This window comes from Oncorhynchus nerka, linkage group LG18 (genome assembly GCF_034236695.1).
Source record: "Oncorhynchus nerka isolate Pitt River linkage group LG18, Oner_Uvic_2.0, whole genome shotgun sequence".
Taxonomy (NCBI): domain Eukaryota; kingdom Metazoa; phylum Chordata; class Actinopteri; order Salmoniformes; family Salmonidae; genus Oncorhynchus; species Oncorhynchus nerka.
The window spans coordinates 84,117,283-84,134,141 of NC_088413.1; the positions used below are offsets into that span (position 1 = coordinate 84,117,283).

The 16,859-nt window shown below is 43.3% G+C and overlaps 1 protein-coding gene across 6 annotated transcripts in view; it reads right to left on the reverse strand.

The window, feature by feature from the left end:
- The window catches only part of jade1 (jade family PHD finger 1), a 111,945-nt gene that overhangs the window by 42,113 nt on the left and 52,973 nt on the right, over positions 1-16,859 (reverse strand). For all 6 annotated transcript variants that reach the window (XM_065004463.1, XM_065004459.1, XM_065004461.1 and 3 more), the window contains 3 exons: positions 9,115-9,282; positions 8,800-8,916; positions 6,970-7,506 (listed from right to left, as the gene is read on the reverse strand). In XM_065004463.1, coding sequence (XP_064860535.1) covers positions 6,970-7,506; positions 8,800-8,916; positions 9,115-9,282 — 822 coding nt within the window. The remainder of the gene's footprint in view (positions 1-6,969; positions 7,507-8,799; positions 8,917-9,114; positions 9,283-16,859) is intronic.

The following is a 16,859-nucleotide window of genomic DNA, read 5'->3' on the forward strand; positions in this document are numbered from 1 at the left end:
TGTCTAGTAGAGTAGTACTGTCAGTCTGTCTAGTAGAGTAGTACTGTCAGTCTGTCTAGTAGAGTAGTACTGTCAGTCTGTCATGTAGAGTAGTACTGTCAGTCTGTCATGTAGAGTAGTACTGTCAGTCTGTCATGTAGCGTAGTACTGTCAGTCTGTCATGTAGAGTAGTACTGTCAGTATAGTAGTACTGTCAGTCAGCCTGTCTAGTAGAGTAGTACTGTCAGTCTCATGTAGAGTAGTACTGTCAGTCTCATGTAGAGTAGTACTGTCAGTCTGTCATGTAGAGTAGTACTGTCAGTCTAGTAGAGTAGTACTGTCAGTATGTCTAGTAGAGTAGTACTGTCAGTCAGTCTAGTACAGTAGCACTGTCAGTCAGTATGTCTAGTAGAGTAGTACTGTCAGTCAGTATGTCTAGTAGAGTAGTACTGTCAGTCTGTATGTCTAGTAGAGTAGTACTGTCAGTCTGTATGTCTAGTAGAGTAGTACTGTCAGTCTGTCTAGTAGAGTAGTACTGTCAGTCTGTCTAGTAGAGTAGTACTGTCAGTCTGTCTAGTAGAGTAGTACTGTCAGTCTGTCATGTAGAGTAGTACTGTCAGTCTGTCATGTAGAGTAGTACTGTCAGTCTGTCATGTAGAGTAGTACTGTCAGTCTGTCATGTAGAGTAGTACTGTCAGTCTGTCATGTAGAGTAGTACTGTCAGTATAGTAGTACTGTCAGTCAGCCTGTCTAGTAGAGTAGTACTGTCAGTCTGTCATGTAGAGTAGTACTGTCAGTCTGTCATGTAGAGTAGTACTGTCAGTCAGTCAGTCTAGTAGAGTAGTACTGTCAGTAAGTCTAGTAGAGTAGTACTGTCAGTCAGTCTAGTAGAGTAGTACTGTCAGTATAGTAGAGTAGTACTGTCAGTATAGTAGTACTGTCAGCCAGTCTAGTAGAGTAGTACTGTCAGCCAGTCTAGTAGAGTAGTACTGTCAGCCAGTCTAGTAGAGTAGTACTGTCAGTCAGTCTAGTAGAGTAGTACTGTCAGTATAGTAGAGTAGTACTGTCAGTATAGTAGAGTAGTACTGTCAGTCTAGTAGAGTAGTACTGTCAGTATAGTAGAGTAGTACTGTCAGTCAGTCTAGTAGAGTAGTACTATCAGTATAGTAGAGTAGTACTGTCATTATAGTAGAGTAGTACTGTCAGTCTAGTAGAGTAGTACTGTCAGTCTAGTAGAGTAGTACTGTCAGTATAGTAGAGTAGTACTGTCAGTCTAGTAGAGTAGTACTGTCAGCCAGTCTAGTAGAGTAGTACTGTCAGCCAGTCTAGTAGAGTAGTACTGTCAGTCTAGTAGAGTAGTACTGTCAGTCTAGTAGAGTAGTACCGTCAGTCTAGTAGAGTAGTACTGTCAGCCAGTCTAGTAGAGTAGTACTGTCAGCCAGTCTAGTAGAGTAGTACTGTCAGTCTAGTAGAGTAGTACTGTCAGTCTAGTAGAGTAGTACTGTCAGTCTAGTAGAGTAGTACTGTCAGTATAGTAGAGTAGTACTGTCAGTCTAGTAGAGTAGTACTGTCAGTCTAGTAGAGTAGTACTGTCAGTCTAGTAGAGTAGTACTGTCAGTATAGTAGAGTAGTACTGTCAGTCTAGTAGAGTAGTACTGTCAGTATAGTAGAGTAGTACTGTCAGTATAGTAGAGTAATACTGTCAGTCTAGTAGAGTAGTACTGTCTGTCAGTCTAGTAGAGTAGTACTGTCAGTCTAGTAGAGTAGTACTGTCTGTCAGTCTAGTAGAGTAGTACTGTCTGTCAGTCTAGTAGAGTAGTACTGTCTGTCAGTCTAGTAGAGTAGTACTGTCTGTCAGTCTAGTAGAGTAGTACTGTCTGTCAGTCTAGTAGAGTAGTACTGTCTGTCAGTCTAGTAGAGTAGTACTGTCTGTCAGTCTAGTAGAGTAGTACTGTCAGTCTAGTAGAGTAGTACTGTCAGTCTAGTAGAGTAGTACTGTCAGTCTAGTAGAGTAGTACTGTCAGTCTAGTAGAGTAGTACTGTCAGTATAGTAGAGTAGTACTGTCAGTATAGTAGAGTAGTACTGTCAGTATAGTAGAGTAGTACTGTCAGTATAGTAGAGTAGTACTGTCAGTCTAGTAGAGTAGTACTGTCAGTATAGTAGAGTAGTACTGTCAGTCTAGTAGAGTAGTACTGTCAGCCAGTCTAGTAGAGTAGTACTGTCAGTAAGTCTAGTAGAGTAGTACTGTCAGTCAGTCTAGTAGAGTAGTACTGTCAGTATAGTAGAGTAGTACTGTCAGTATAGTAGTACTGTCAGCCAGTCTAGTAGAGTAGTACTGTCAGCCAGTCTAGTAGAGTAGTACTGTCAGCCAGTCTAGTAGAGTAGTACTGTCAGTCAGTCTAGTAGAGTAGTACTGTCAGTATAGTAGAGTAGTACTGTCAGTATAGTAGAGTAGTACTGTCAGTCTAGTAGAGTAGTACTGTCAGTATAGTAGAGTAGTACTGTCAGCCAGTCTAGTAGAGTAGTACTGTCAGTATAGTAGAGTAGTACTGTCAGTATAGTAGAGTAGTACTGTCAGTATAGTAGAGTAGTACTGTCAGTCTAGTAGAGTAGTACTGTCTGTCAGTATAGTAGAGTAGTACTGTCAGCCAGTCTAGTAGAGTAGTACTGTCAGCCAGTCTAGTAGAGTAGTACTGTCAGCCAGTATAGTAGAGTAGTACTGTCAGCCAGTCTAGTAGAGTAGTACTGTCAGTCTGTCATGTAGAGTAGTACTGTCAGTCTCATGTAGAGTAGTACTGTCAGTCTGTCATGTAGAGTAGTACTGTCAGTCTAGTAGAGTAGTACTGTCAGTCTAGTAGTAGAGTAGTACTGTCAGTCAGTCTAGTACAGTAGTACTGTCAGTCAGTACTGTCTGTCTAGTAGAGTAGCACTGTCAGTCAGTATGTCTAGTAGAGTAGTACTGTCAGTCAGTATGTCTAGTAGAGTAGTACTGTCAGTCTGTATGTCTAGTAGAGTAGTACTGTCAGTCTGTATGTCTAGTAGAGTAGTACTGTCAGTCTGTCAGTAGAGTAGTACTGTCAGTCTGTCTCAGTAGAGTAGTACTGTCAGTCTGTCATGTAGAGTAGTACTGTCAGTCTGTCATGTAGAGTAGTACTGTCAGTCTGTCATGTAGCGTAGTACTGTCAGTCTGTCATGTAGAGTAGTACTGTCAGTATAGTAGTAGTACTGTCAGTCAGCCTGTCTAGTAGAGTAGTACTGTCAGTCTGTCTAGTAGAGTAGTACTGTCAGTCTGTATGTCTAGTAGAGTAGTACTGTCAGTCAGTCATGTCTAGTAGAGTAGTACTGTCAGTCAGTATGTCTAGTAGAGTAGTACTGTCAGTCAGTGTGCCTAGTAGAGTAGTACTGTCAGTCTAGTAGAGTAGTGCTGTCAGTCTGTCAGTATGCCTATAGTACTGTCAGTCAGTATGTCTAGTAGAGTAGTACTGTCAGTCAGTATGTCTAGTAGAGTAGTAGTGCTGTCAGTAGATAGTACTGTCAGTATAGTAGTACTGTCAGTCAGCCTGTCTAGTAGAGTAGTACTGTCAGTCAGTATAGTAGAGTAGTACTGTCAGTCTATGTCAGTAGAGTAGTACTGTCAGTCAGTATGTCTAGTAGAGTAGTACTGTCAGTCAGTATGTCTAGTAGAGTAGTACTGTCAGTCAGTCTAGTAGAGTAGTACTGTCAGTAGAGTAGTACTGTCAGTCAGTATGTCTAGTAGAGTAGTACTGTTAGTCAGTATGTCTAGTAGAGTAGTACTGTCAGTCAGTATGTCATGTAGAGTAGTACTGTCAGTCCGTCTAGTAGAGTAGTACTGTCAGTCAGTCTAGTAGAGTAGTACTGTCAGTATAGTAGTACTGTCAGTCAGCCTGTCTAGTAGAGTAGTACTGTCAGTCAGCCTGCCTAGTAGAGTAGTACTGTCAGTCTGTCATGTAGAGTAGTACTGTCAGTCAGTCTAGTACAGTAGCACTGTCAGTCAGTCTAGTACAGTAGCACTGTCAGTCAGTAGAGTAGTACTGTCAGTCTAGTAGAGTAGTACTGTCAGTCTAGTAGAGTAGTACTGTCAGTCTAGTAGAGTAGTACTGTCAGTCTAGTAGAGTAGTACTGTCAGTATAGTAGAGTAGTACTGTCAGTATAGTAGAGTAGTACTGTCAGTATAGTAGAGTAGTACTGTCAGTATAGTAGAGTAGTACTGTCAGTATAGTAGAGTAGTACTGTCAGTCTAGTAGAGTAGTACTGTCAGTATAGTAGAGTAGTACTGTCAGTCTAGTAGAGTAGTACTGTCAGCCAGTCTAGTAGAGTAGTACTGTCAGCCAGTCTAGTAGAGTAGTACTGTCAGTAAGTCTAGTAGAGTAGTACTGTCAGTCAGTCTAGTAGAGTAGTACTGTCAGTATAGTAGAGTAGTACTGTCAGTATAGTAGTACTGTCAGCCAGTCTAGTAGAGTAGTACTGTCAGCCAGTCTAGTAGAGTAGTACTGTCAGCCAGTCTAGTAGAGTAGTACTGTCAGTCAGTCTAGTAGAGTAGTACTGTCAGTATAGTAGAGTAGTACTGTCAGTCTAGTAGAGTAGTACTGTCAGTATAGTAGAGTAATACTGTCAGTATAGTAGTACTGTCAGCCAGTCTAGTAGAGTAGTACTGTCAGCCAGTCTAGTAGAGTAGTACTGTCAGCCAGTCTAGTAGAGTAGTACTGTCAGTCAGTCTAGTAGAGTAGTACTGTCAGTATAGTAGAGTAGTACTGTCAGTCTAGTAGAGTAGTACTGTCAGTATAGTAGAGTAATACTGTCAGTCTAGTAGAGTAGTACTGTCTGTCAGTCTAGTAGAGTAGTACTGTCAGTCTAGTAGAGTAGTACTGTCTGTCAGTCTAGTAGAGTAGTACTGTCTGTCAGTCTAGTAGAGTAGTACTGTCTGTCAGTCTAGTAGAGTAGTACTGTCTGTCAGTCTAGTAGAGTAGTACTGTCAGTCTAGTAGAGTAGTACTGTCTGTCAGTCTAGTAGAGTAGTACTGTCTGTCAGTCTAGTAGAGTAGTACTGTCTGTCAGTCTAGTAGAGTAGTACTGTCAGTCAGTCTAGTAGAGTAGTACTGTCAGTCTAGTAGAGTAGTACTGTCAGTCTAGTAGAGTAGTACTGTCTGTCAGTCTAGTAGAGTAGTACTGTCAGCCAGTCTAGTAGAGTAGTACTGTCAGCCAGTCTAGTAGAGTAGTACTGTCAGCCAGTCTAGTAGAGTAGTACTGTCAGTCAGTCATGTAGAGTAGTACTGTCAGTCTCATGTAGAGTAGTACTGTCAGTCTGTCATGTAGAGTAGTACTGTCAGTCTAGTAGAGTAGTACTGTCAGTATGTCTAGTAGAGTAGTACTGTCAGTCAGTCTAGTACAGTAGCACTGTCAGTCAGTATGTCTAGTAGAGTAGTACTGTCAGTCAGTATGTCTAGTAGAGTAGTACTGTCAGTCTGTATGTCTAGTAGAGTAGTACTGTCAGTCTGTATGTCTAGTAGAGTAGTACTGTCAGTCTGTCTAGTAGAGTAGTACTGTCAGTCTGTCTAGTAGAGTAGTACTGTCAGTCTGTCATGTAGAGTAGTACTGTCAGTCTGTCATGTAGAGTAGTACTGTCAGTATAGTAGTACTGTCAGTCAGCCTGTCTAGTAGAGTAGTACTGTCAGTCTGTCATGTAGAGTAGTACTGTCAGTCTGTCATGTAGAGTAGTACTGTCAGTCAGTCAGTCTAGTAGAGTAGTACTGTCAGTCAGTCAGTCTAGTAGAGTAGTACTGTCAGTCAGTATGCCTAGTAGAGTAGTACTGTCAGTCAGTATGCCTAGTAGAGTAGTACTGTCAGTCAGTATGTCTAGTAGAGTAGTACTGTCAGTCAGTATGTCTAGTAGAGTAGTGCTGTCAGTATAGTAGAGTAGTACTGTCAGTCAGCCTGTCTAGTAGAGTAGTACTGCCAGTCAGTCAGTCTAGTAGAGTAGTACTGTCAGTCAGTCAGTATGTCTAGTAGAGTAGTACTGTCAGTCAGTATGTCTAGTAGAGTAGTACTGTCAGTCAGTATGTCTAGTAGAGTAGTACTGTCAGTCAGTATGTCTAGTAGAGTAGTACTGTCAGTCAGTATGTCAGTCAGTACTGTCAGTCAGTATGTCTAGTAGAGTAGTACTGTCAGTCAGTATGTCTAGTAGAGTAGTACTGTCAGTCAGTATGTCTAGTAGAGTAGTACTGTCAGTCAGTATGTCTAGTAGAGTAGTACTGTCAGTCAGCCTGTCTAGTAGAGTAGTACTGTCAGTCAGCCTGTCTAGTAGAGTAGTACTGTCAGTCAGTATGTCTAGTAGAGTAGTACTGTCAGTCAGTATGTCTAGTAGAGTAGTACTGTCAGTCCGTCTAGTAGAGTAGTACCGTCAGTCTGTCATGTAGAGTAGTACTGTCAGTCTGTCTAGTAGAGTAGTACTGTCAGTCAGTATGTCTAGTAGAGTAGTACTGTCAGTCAGTATGTCTAGTAGAGTAGTACTGTCAGTCAGTATGTCTAGTAGAGTAGTACTGTCAGTCAGTATGTCTAGTAGAGTAGTACTGTCAGTCAGTATGTCTAGTAGAGTAGTACTGTCAGTCAGTATGTCTAGTAGAGTAGTACTGTCAGTCAGTATGTCTAGTAGAGTAGCACTGTCAGTCAGTATGTCTAGTAGAGTAGTACTGTCAGTCAGTATGTCTAGTAGAGTAGTACTGTCAGTCAGCATGTCTAGTAGAGTAGTACTGTCAGTCAGTATGTCTAGTAGAGTAGTACTGTCAGTCAGTATGTCTAGTAGAGTAGTACTGTCAGTCAGTCTGTCTAGTAGAGTAGTACTGTCCCTCTGTCTGTCCAGCTGAGAAGCCATCGCCGGCTGCCTGGGCGTGGCTGGCCCGGGAGGCATGGCTTGTGAACATATGGCACCCTGACCCCTCCCCTAGGGCAACGGGAAGTGGAAGTAGAACCTACCCTCTCCAGATCCTGGCGGAGGTGAGTGAACAGCTGTAGGCGGTGAAGGAGGACATCATGCTCTCTCCTAGCCAGACTCTCCTCCTCCTCCTTCTGGGGGGTCAGCAATGGCTGGCTGTGATTGGCTCGGCGCTTCAGCTTCCAGTACTGATACAGGAAGTCTACTGTTTCCTGGGGCAACTGCAGGTGATTGGCTACCTCCTTAACGTCAACAAACTGGTAGAACTGCTCCTCCAGCTGCTGCAGTTTGATCTGACGCAGGTTCACCGCCTGCTGGTTCACCCTGCTCTCCTCCTGGGGGACGGGGAGTGGAACTTCATCACGTCTGACTCTGTCGCTCTTCCGCCACTTCTCGTCTCTGGTCCCCTCCTTTCCCTCCTCCCCCTCTCCGTCCTGTCCTCCCTTCAGACCAGAGTGTTTGGGGCAAAAGGATTTGAACTTGACCTCATCCTGCTCTGTCAGGATGGTGTTCATCTCCAGGCTGCTCTGTAAGGCACAGCTCACATGGAATGCTGTCCGACAGCTCTTTGCTGAACACTGAGGGAATACAGAGAGATATACAGCTCTTAGCTGAACACTGTGGGAATACAGAGAGATATACAGCTCTTAGCTGAACACTGTGGGAATACAGAGAGATATACAGCTCTTAGCTGAACACTGAGGGAATACAGAGAGATATACAGCTCTTAGCTGAACACTGAGGGAATACAGAGAGATATACAGCTCTTAGCTGAACACTGAGGGAATACAGGGAGATATACAGCTCTTAGCTGAACACTGAGGGAATACAGAGAGATATACAGCTCTTAGATTAACCCTGAGGGAATTTTTTATTTTATTTCACCTTTATTTAACCAGGTAGGCCAGTCTATATACAGTGTGTGCAAAAGGCATGAGGAGGTAGGCAATAAATAGGTCTTAGGAGAGAATAGTTACAATTTAGCAGATTAACACTGGAGTGATAAATGATCAGATGGTCATGTACAGGTAGAGATATTGGTGTGCAAAAGAGCAGAAAAGTAAATAAAATAAAAACAGTATGGGGATGAGGTAGATAGATTGGGTGGGCTATTTACCAATAGACTATGTACAGCTGCAGTGATCGGTTAGCTGCTCAGATAGCAGATGTTTAAAGTTGGTGAGGGAAATAAAAAAAAGTCTCAAACTTCAGCGATTTTTGCAATTCGTTCCAGTCACAGGCAGCAGAGAACTGGAACGAAAGGCGGCCAAATGAGGTGTTGGATTTAGGGATGATCAGTGAGATACACCTGCTGGAGCGTGTGCTACGGATGGGTGTTGCCATCGTGACCAGTGAACTGAGATAAGGCGGAGCTTTACCTAGCATGGACTTGTAGATGACCTGGAGCCAGTGGGTCTGGCGACGAATATGTAGCGAGGGCCAGCCGACTAGAGCATACAAGTCGCAGTGGTGGGTGGTATAAGGTGATTTGGTGACAAAACGGATGGCACTGTGATAGACTGACTCCAGTTTGCTGAGTAGAGTGTTGGAGGCTATTTTATAGATGACATCGCCGAAGTCGAGGATCGGTAGGATAGTCAGTTTTACTAGGGTGAGTTTGGCGGCATGAGTGAAGGAGGCTTTGTTGCGAAATAGAAAGCCGATTCTAGATTTAGTTTTGGATTGGAGATGCTTAATGTGAGAGTCTCGAAGGAGAGTTTAGTCGAACCAGACACCCATGAATACAGAGAAAAAGTTACAGCTCTCGGCTGAACACTGAGGGAATGCAGAGAGAGAGGATTGTTGAGGTAACTACCAGGTAGAAAGCCTTGTCAATGCAGTAGCTACATAGCTCCAGTGTCCGTGTGTACCTGTATACAGGCTCCAGTCTGGTCTTTACAGAGACAGCAGGTCAGAGCCCATCTGTTACTAGGGATGTGGGACATGTTGGTGATCGGCTCCATCTTCTCTGGGTTCCCAATGCTCACCTACAGACACATAATCGTTAGACAATACACTCCTTGCCAAAATGTCCCCTTTATGCAACCATCATTGAAACACTAGGATACTATCACTTGATAACTTCAAGCCTCCTTGATGAGACCGCATACCAGGATAGGCTTGGACAAAGACATATGATTGGACAGACCATAGAGACTTGGGGGTCAGAGGTTAGGGTTCATCACCTCGGGGATCCACAGGGCACAGCTGACGTGAACCCACTTTGTTCCGCTGCGAGTGGGTTTCATGGCCCCGCCCTTCTTGGGGCAGAGTTGGCATTTTGGCGAGATGCCGAGGTCACAGGTCCGACACAGCCAGCTTCCCTTTGGCACCTTCAGAATCCCATAACACGCCTGGAACACAGAACATAACCACTAGCTCAGAGCGTTGGGCCAGTCACCGAAAGGTTGCTGGTTCGAATCCCCGAGCTGACAAGGTAAAAATATGTCGTTCAACCCCAGTTAGCCCACTGTTCCCCGAGAGCCGAAGAAGTGGGTGTCGATTAAGGCAGCACCCGCATCTCTCTGATTCAGAGGGGTCGGGTTAAACGTGGAAGACACACCTCTCTGATTCAGAGGGGTCGGGTTAAACATGGAAGACATCTCTCTGATTCAGAGGGGTTGGGTTAAACGTGGAAGACACACCTCTCTGATTCAGAGGGGTCGGGTTAAACGTGGAAGACACACCTCTCTGATTCAGAGGGGTCGGGTTAAACGTGGAAGACACACCTCTCTGATTCAGAGGGGTCGGGTTAAACGTGGAAGACACACCTCTCTGATTCAGAGGGGTCGGGTTAAACGTGGAAGACACACCTCTCTGATTCAGAGGGGTTGGGTTAAACGGGGAAGACACACCTCTCTGATTCAGAGGGGTTGGGTTAAACGTGGAAGACACACCTCTCTGATTCAGAGGGGTTGGGTTAAACGTGGAAGACACACCTCTCTGATTCAGAGGGGTTGGGTTAAACGTGGAAGACACACCTCTCTGATTCAGAGGGGTTGGGTTAAACGTGGAAGACACATTTCAGTTGAAGGCATTCAGTTGTACAACTGGTTAGGTATCCCCCTTCCCCATTTCTTAGAACAGTCACCTATACTCCCTCTCTGGCCTCTAGGTCATCAGGCTTCTGATTATCCCACACACCTGTCACCATCGTCTCACGCACCTGCGTCTCATGTCACTCACCTGGACTCCATCACCTCCTTGATTATCTTCCCTATATCTGTCACTCACCTGGTCCCCTCCTTGATTATCTTCCCTGTATCTGTCACTCACCTGGACTCCATCACCTCCTTGATTATCTTCCCTCTATCTGTCACTCACCTGGACTCCATCACCTCCTTGATTATCTTCCCTCTATCTGTCACTCACCTGGACTCCATCACCTCCTTGATTATCTTCCCTCTATCTGTCACTCACCTGGACTCCATCACCTCCTTGATTATCTTCCCTCTATCTGTCACTCACCTGGTCCCCTCCTTGATTATCTTCCCTGTATCTGTCACTCACCTGGTCCCCTCCTTGATTATCTTCCCTGTATCTGTCACTCACCTGGACTCCATCACCTCCTTGATTATCTTCCCTATATCTGTCACTCACCTGGACTCCATCACCTTGATTATCTTCCCTGTATCTGTCACTCACCTGGACTCCATCACCTCCTTGATTATCTTCTCTATATCTGTCTCTCCCCTTGGTTCTTTCCTCAGGTGTTATTGACTCGGTTTTCATGTCGGTGCGTTGCTTAAAACACTCACTCCCTGAACTTGCTTCCCGACTCTCATCGCACATCGTTACAGGAACACAGAGCATAATAACATAACATATAACCTATAACATGATTTATCAGCAGAATATGGGATAAACGGTTCTGTACATTACCTTGGATATGGATGGTGGAGTTCGTAAAGATTGTTCTCAAATAAAATGATATGAACACATTTGTCGGAAGATAATATTTTTTTGGAGTGTGGGGGGGGGGGGGGTTCAAATTTACATTTTTATAAGCAAACTCATACTCTGTCATCTTTTGGTTACTAGACCCAGTCGTTCGTTCCATTAGTATATTTACGGACGTGAACCAGTCATTAGTTTATGTTCAGTGGCAACGTTCCTGTCCCTTGCTCGCTGCTAGCTAGCTATGGCTACACAGTCCTCTTCTGCCAGAATAACAGAAACGTTTATTCCGTTGCGTTTAAGCTGATTATCCAGCTTATACCACAGTTGCCATAGAAATCAATACTAAGCAGACAAACATGAATGTGTGCATGAGGCAGATGGTCATGTTGTTTTATTTCATCTTTATTTAACCAGGTAGGCTCGTTGGGAATAAGTTCTCATTTACTGCGACCTGGCCAAGATAAAGCAAAGCAGTGTGAAACAGAGTTACACATGGAGTAAACAATCGTACAGCCAATAACACAATAGAAACATCTGTGTGAAAATGAAGGAAGGTGGTAAGGCAATAAATAGGCCGTAGTGGCAAAGAAATTACAATTTAGCAATTAAACACTGGAGTGATAGATGTGCAGATGAGGATGTGCAAGTAGAAATACTGGTGTGCAAAAGAGCAGGAAAACAAAAACAAATATGGGGATGAGGTAGTTGGTTGGATGGGCTGTTTACAGATGGGCTGTGTACAGCTGCAGCGATCGGTAAGCTGCTCTGACAGGTGAGGTAGGTAGTTGGATGGATGGGCTATTTACAGATGGGCTGTTTACAGCTGCAGCGATCGGTAAGCTGCTCTGACAGCTGACGCTGAAGTTAGAGAGGGAGATATAAGACTCCAAAAATTCAGTGATTTTTGCAATTCGTTCCAGTCATTGGCAGCAGAGAACTGGAAGGAAAGGTGGCGAATGGAGGTGTTTGCTTTGGGGATGACCAGTGAAATATACAGTTGAAGTCGGAAGTTTACATACATCTTAGCCAAATACATTTAAACTCAGTTTTTCACAATACCTGACATTTAATCCTAGTAGAAATACCCTGTCTTAGGTCAGTTAGGATCACCACATTATTTTAAGAATGTGAAATGAATTATTAATTTCAGCTATAATTGTTTTTCATCACATTCCCAGCGGGTCAGAAGTTTACATACACTCAATTAGTATTTGGTAGCATTGCCTTTAAATTGTTTCACTTGGGTCAAACGTTTCGGGTAGCCTTCCACAAGCTTCCCACAATAAATTGGGTGAATTTTGGCCCATTCCTCCTGAAAGAGCTGGTGTAACTGAGTCAGGTTTGTAGGCCACCTTGCTAGTACACGATTTTTCAGTTATGTCCACAAATTTTCTATAGGATTGAGGTCAGGGCTTTGTGATGGCCACTCCAATACTTTACTTTGTTGTCTTTAAGCAATTTTGATTTGGTGACAAAACAGATGGCAATGTGATAGACTACATCCAATTTGCTGAGTAGAGTGTTGGAGGCTATTTTGTAAATTACATTGCCGAAGTCAAGGATTGGTAGGATAGTCAGTTTTACGAGGGTATGTTTGGCAGCATGAGTGAAGGAGGCTTTGTTGCGAAATAGGAAGCCGATTCTAGATTTAATCTAGGATTGGAGATGCTTAATGTGAGTCTGGAAGGAGAGTTTACAGTCTAGCCAGACACCTAGGTATTTATAGTTGTCCACATATTCTAAGTCGGAACCGTACAGAGTAGTGATGCTAGTTGGGCGGGCAGGTGCGGGCAGTGTTCGATTGAATAGCATGCATTTAGTTTTACTAGCATTTAAAAGCAGTTGGAAGCCATGGAAGGAGTGTTGTATGGCGTTGAAGCTCGTTTGGAGGTTTGTTAACACAGTGTCCAAAGAAGGGCAAGATGTATACAGAATGGTGTCGTCTGCGTAGAGGTGGATCAGGGAATCGCACGCAATAAGAGCAACATCATTGATGTATACAGAGAAAAGAGTTGGCCCGAGAATTGAACCCTGTGGCACCCCCATAGAGACTGCCAGAGGTCCAGAAAACATGCCCTCCGATTTGACACACTGAACTCTATCAGAGAAGTAGTTGGTGAACCAAACGAGGCAGTCATTAGAGAAACCAAGGCTGTTGAGTCTGCTGATAAGAATACGGTGATTGACAGAGTCGAAAGCCTTGGCCAGGTCGATGAAGACGATGAAGACGGCTGCACAGTACTGTCTTTTATCGATGGCGGTTATGATATCGTTTTGGACCTTGAGCGTGGCTGAGGTGCATCCGTGACCAGCTCGGAAGAGTTGTCACGGATGCTTGGCCGGGGTTTGGGTAGCCAGGTGGAAAGCATGGCCAGCGTAGAGAAATGCTGATTGAAATTCTCAATTATTGTGACACTGTTTTCCAGCCTCAGAGCTGTGGGCAGCTGGGAGGAGGTACTCTTATTCTCCATGGACTTTACTGCGTCCCAAAACGTTTTGGAATTAGGGCTGCAGGATGCAAAAGTCTGTTTGAAAAAGCTAGCCTTTGCTTTCCTAATTGACTGTGTGTATTGGTTCGCGACTTCCCTGAAAAGTTGCATATCGCGGGGACTAATCGAAGCTAGTGCAGTACGCCACAGGATGTTTTTGTTCTTGACTGCCCTTGTTTTTTTTCAAGTCAAGTCTGGAGTGAACCAAGGGCTATATCTGTTCTTAGATCTTCATTTTGTGAACGTGGCTTATTATTATATGACATTATATTACATGTTATTATATAACATGCTTATTTAAGATGGTGAAGAAAGCACTTTTAAAGAACAACCAGGCATCATCTACTGATGGGATGAGGTCAATATCCTTCCAGGATACCCGGGCCATGTCGATTAGAAAGGCCTGCTCGCTGAAGTGTTTCAGGGAGCGTTTGATAGTGATGAGTGGAGGTCGTTTGACGGCGGATGCAGGTAATGAGGCAGTGATCAATGAGATCCTGGTTGAAAACAGCAGAGGTGTATTTAGAGGGCAGGTTGGTCAGGATGATATCTACGAGGGTGCCCATGTTTACGTATTTGGGGTTGTAGCTGGTAGATTTGTTGATAATTTGTGTGAGGTTGAGGGCATCTAGCTTAGATTGTAGGACGGCCGGGGTGTTAAGCATGTCCCAGTTTAGGTCTCCTAGCAGTACGAACTCTGACAATAGATGGGGGCAATCAATTCACATATGGTGTCCAGGGCACAGCTAGGAGCTGAGGGGGGCAACAGTGAGAGACTTATTTCTGGAGAGATGGATTTTTAAAACTGTTTGGGCATAGACCTGGATAGTAAGACATAACTCTGTAGGCAGGTGTTGATTGGGAGAGCTAAGACAACAATGAGTGAGACAACAACGGGTAAACAGCTAGGACAACAACAACGGGTATATGGCGATGAATGGGCAGAGAGGGTCAGTTGGCTTCACACAGTGCATGAGTTTGAGGCTGGGGCAGACAGATAAACAAAATGAAGTACCGTGTTAATGGACAGTAACATGAATATGTGCATGAGGCAAATGGTCATAGGAACAACATGAATTTGTCCATGAGACAGATGGTGAAACTCGAGTCGCACAGCATCAGATGGAAGACGGAGGCCCCTCTCTCTGGTCTCACCGGAGGAAAGGAAGGAGAGACCAGGAACGGTAAGAGGCAGGCTCTCCCTCCACTGAGTCTAATGCCGTATTCAAAACATCTGGGAACTGGGGGAAAAAAACTAAATCCGATCGGGAAATAGTTTTGAACGGTCATCAAACTCAGAATTTCAAGTCGGAGAGGTGTGATCTTTCTAGAGCTCCAACTTTCCAACCTGAAAATCACTGATGCCCCCCCAGAGTTCCCAGTTGTCCTGAAAGCACCATGACCATCAGTCAAGTAAAAAAAATAATAATAATAAATATGCTGATCGATTTGCTCTAGTTTTGATACATAATATGGTCTGATAAGAACAATATTGGCAGGCCAGGCATATAGCCACTATGCTGTGATAATGTATTAGACCAGGCATATAGCCACTATGCTGTGATAATGTATTAGACCAGGCATATAGCCACTATGATGTGGTAATGTATTAGACCAGGCATATAGCCACTATGATGTGGTAATGTATTAGACCAGGCATATAGCCACTATGATGTGGTAATGTATTAGACCAGGCATATAGCCATTATGATGTGGTAATGTATTAGACCAGGCATATAGCCATTATGCTGTGATAATGTATTAGACCAGGCATATAGCCACTATGATGTGGTAATGTATTAGACCAGGCATATAGCCATTATGCTGTGATAATGTATTAGACCAGGCATATAGCCACTATGCTGTGATAATGTATTAGACCAGGCATATAGCCACAATGCTGTGATAATGTATTAGACCAGGCATATAGCCACAATGCTGTGATAATGTATTAGACCAGGCATATAGCCACAATGCTGTGATAATGTATTAGACCAGGCATATAGCCACAATGCTGTGATAATGTATTAGACCAGGCATATAGCCATTATGATGTGGTAATGTATTAGACCAGGCATATAGCCACTATGCTGTGATAATGTATTAGGCCAGGCATATAGCCACTATGCTGTGATAATGTATTAGACCAGGCATATAGCCACTATGCTGTGATAATGTATTAGACCAGGCATATAGCCACTATGCTGTGATAATGTATTAGACCAGGCAATATGCTGTGATAATGTATTAGACCAGACAATATGCTGTGATAATGTATTAGACCAGACAATATGCTGTGATAATGTATTAGACCAGACAATATGCTGTGATAATGTATTAGACCAGGCATATAGCCACAATGCTGTGATAATGTATTAGACCAGGCATATAGCCACAATGCTGTGATAATGTATTAGACCAGGCATATAGCCATTATGATGTGGTAATGTATTAGACCAGGCATATAGCCACTATGCTGTGATAATGTATTAGACCAGGCATATAGCCACTATGCTGTGATAATGTATTAGACCAGGCATATAGCCAATATGCTGTGATAATGTATTAGACCAGGCATATAGCCATTATGATGTGATAATGTATTAGACCAGGCATATAGCCATTATGATGTGATAATGTATTAGACCAGGCATATAGCCATTATGATGTGGTAATGTATTAGACCAGGCATATAGCCATTATGCTGTGGTAATGTATTAGACCAGGCATATAGCCACTATGCTGTGATAATGTATTAGACCAGGCATATAGCCACTATGCTGTGATAATGTATTAGACCAGGCATATAGCCACTATGCTGTGATAATGTATTAGACCAGGCATATAGCCACTATGCTGTGATAATGTATTAGACCAGGCAATATGCTGTGATAATGTATTAGACCAGACAATATGCTGTGATAATGTATTAGACCAGACAATATGCTGTGATAATGTATTAGACCAGACAATATGCTGTGATAATGTATTAGACCAGGCATATAGCCACAATGCTGTGATAATGTATTAGACCAGGCATATAGCCACAATGCTGTGATAATGTATTAGACCAGGCATATAGCCATTATGATGTGGTAATGTATTAGACCAGGCATATAGCCACTATGCTGTGATAATGTATTAGACCAGGCATATAGCCACTATGCTGTGATAATGTATTAGACCAGGCATATAGCCAATATGCTGTGATAATGTATTAGACCAGGCATATAGCCATTATGATGTGATAATGTATTAGACCAGGCATATAGCCATTATGATGTGATAATGTATTAGACCAGGCATATAGCCATTATGATGTGGTAATGTATTAGACCAGGCATATAGCCATTATGCTGTGGTAATGTATTAGACCAGGCATATAGCCACTATGCTGTGATAATGTATTAGACCAGGCATATAGCCATTATGCTGTGGTAATGTATTAGACCAGGCATATAGCCACAATGCTGTGATAATGTATTAGGCCAGGCATATAGCCACTATGCTGTGATAATGTATTAGACCAGGCATATAGCCAT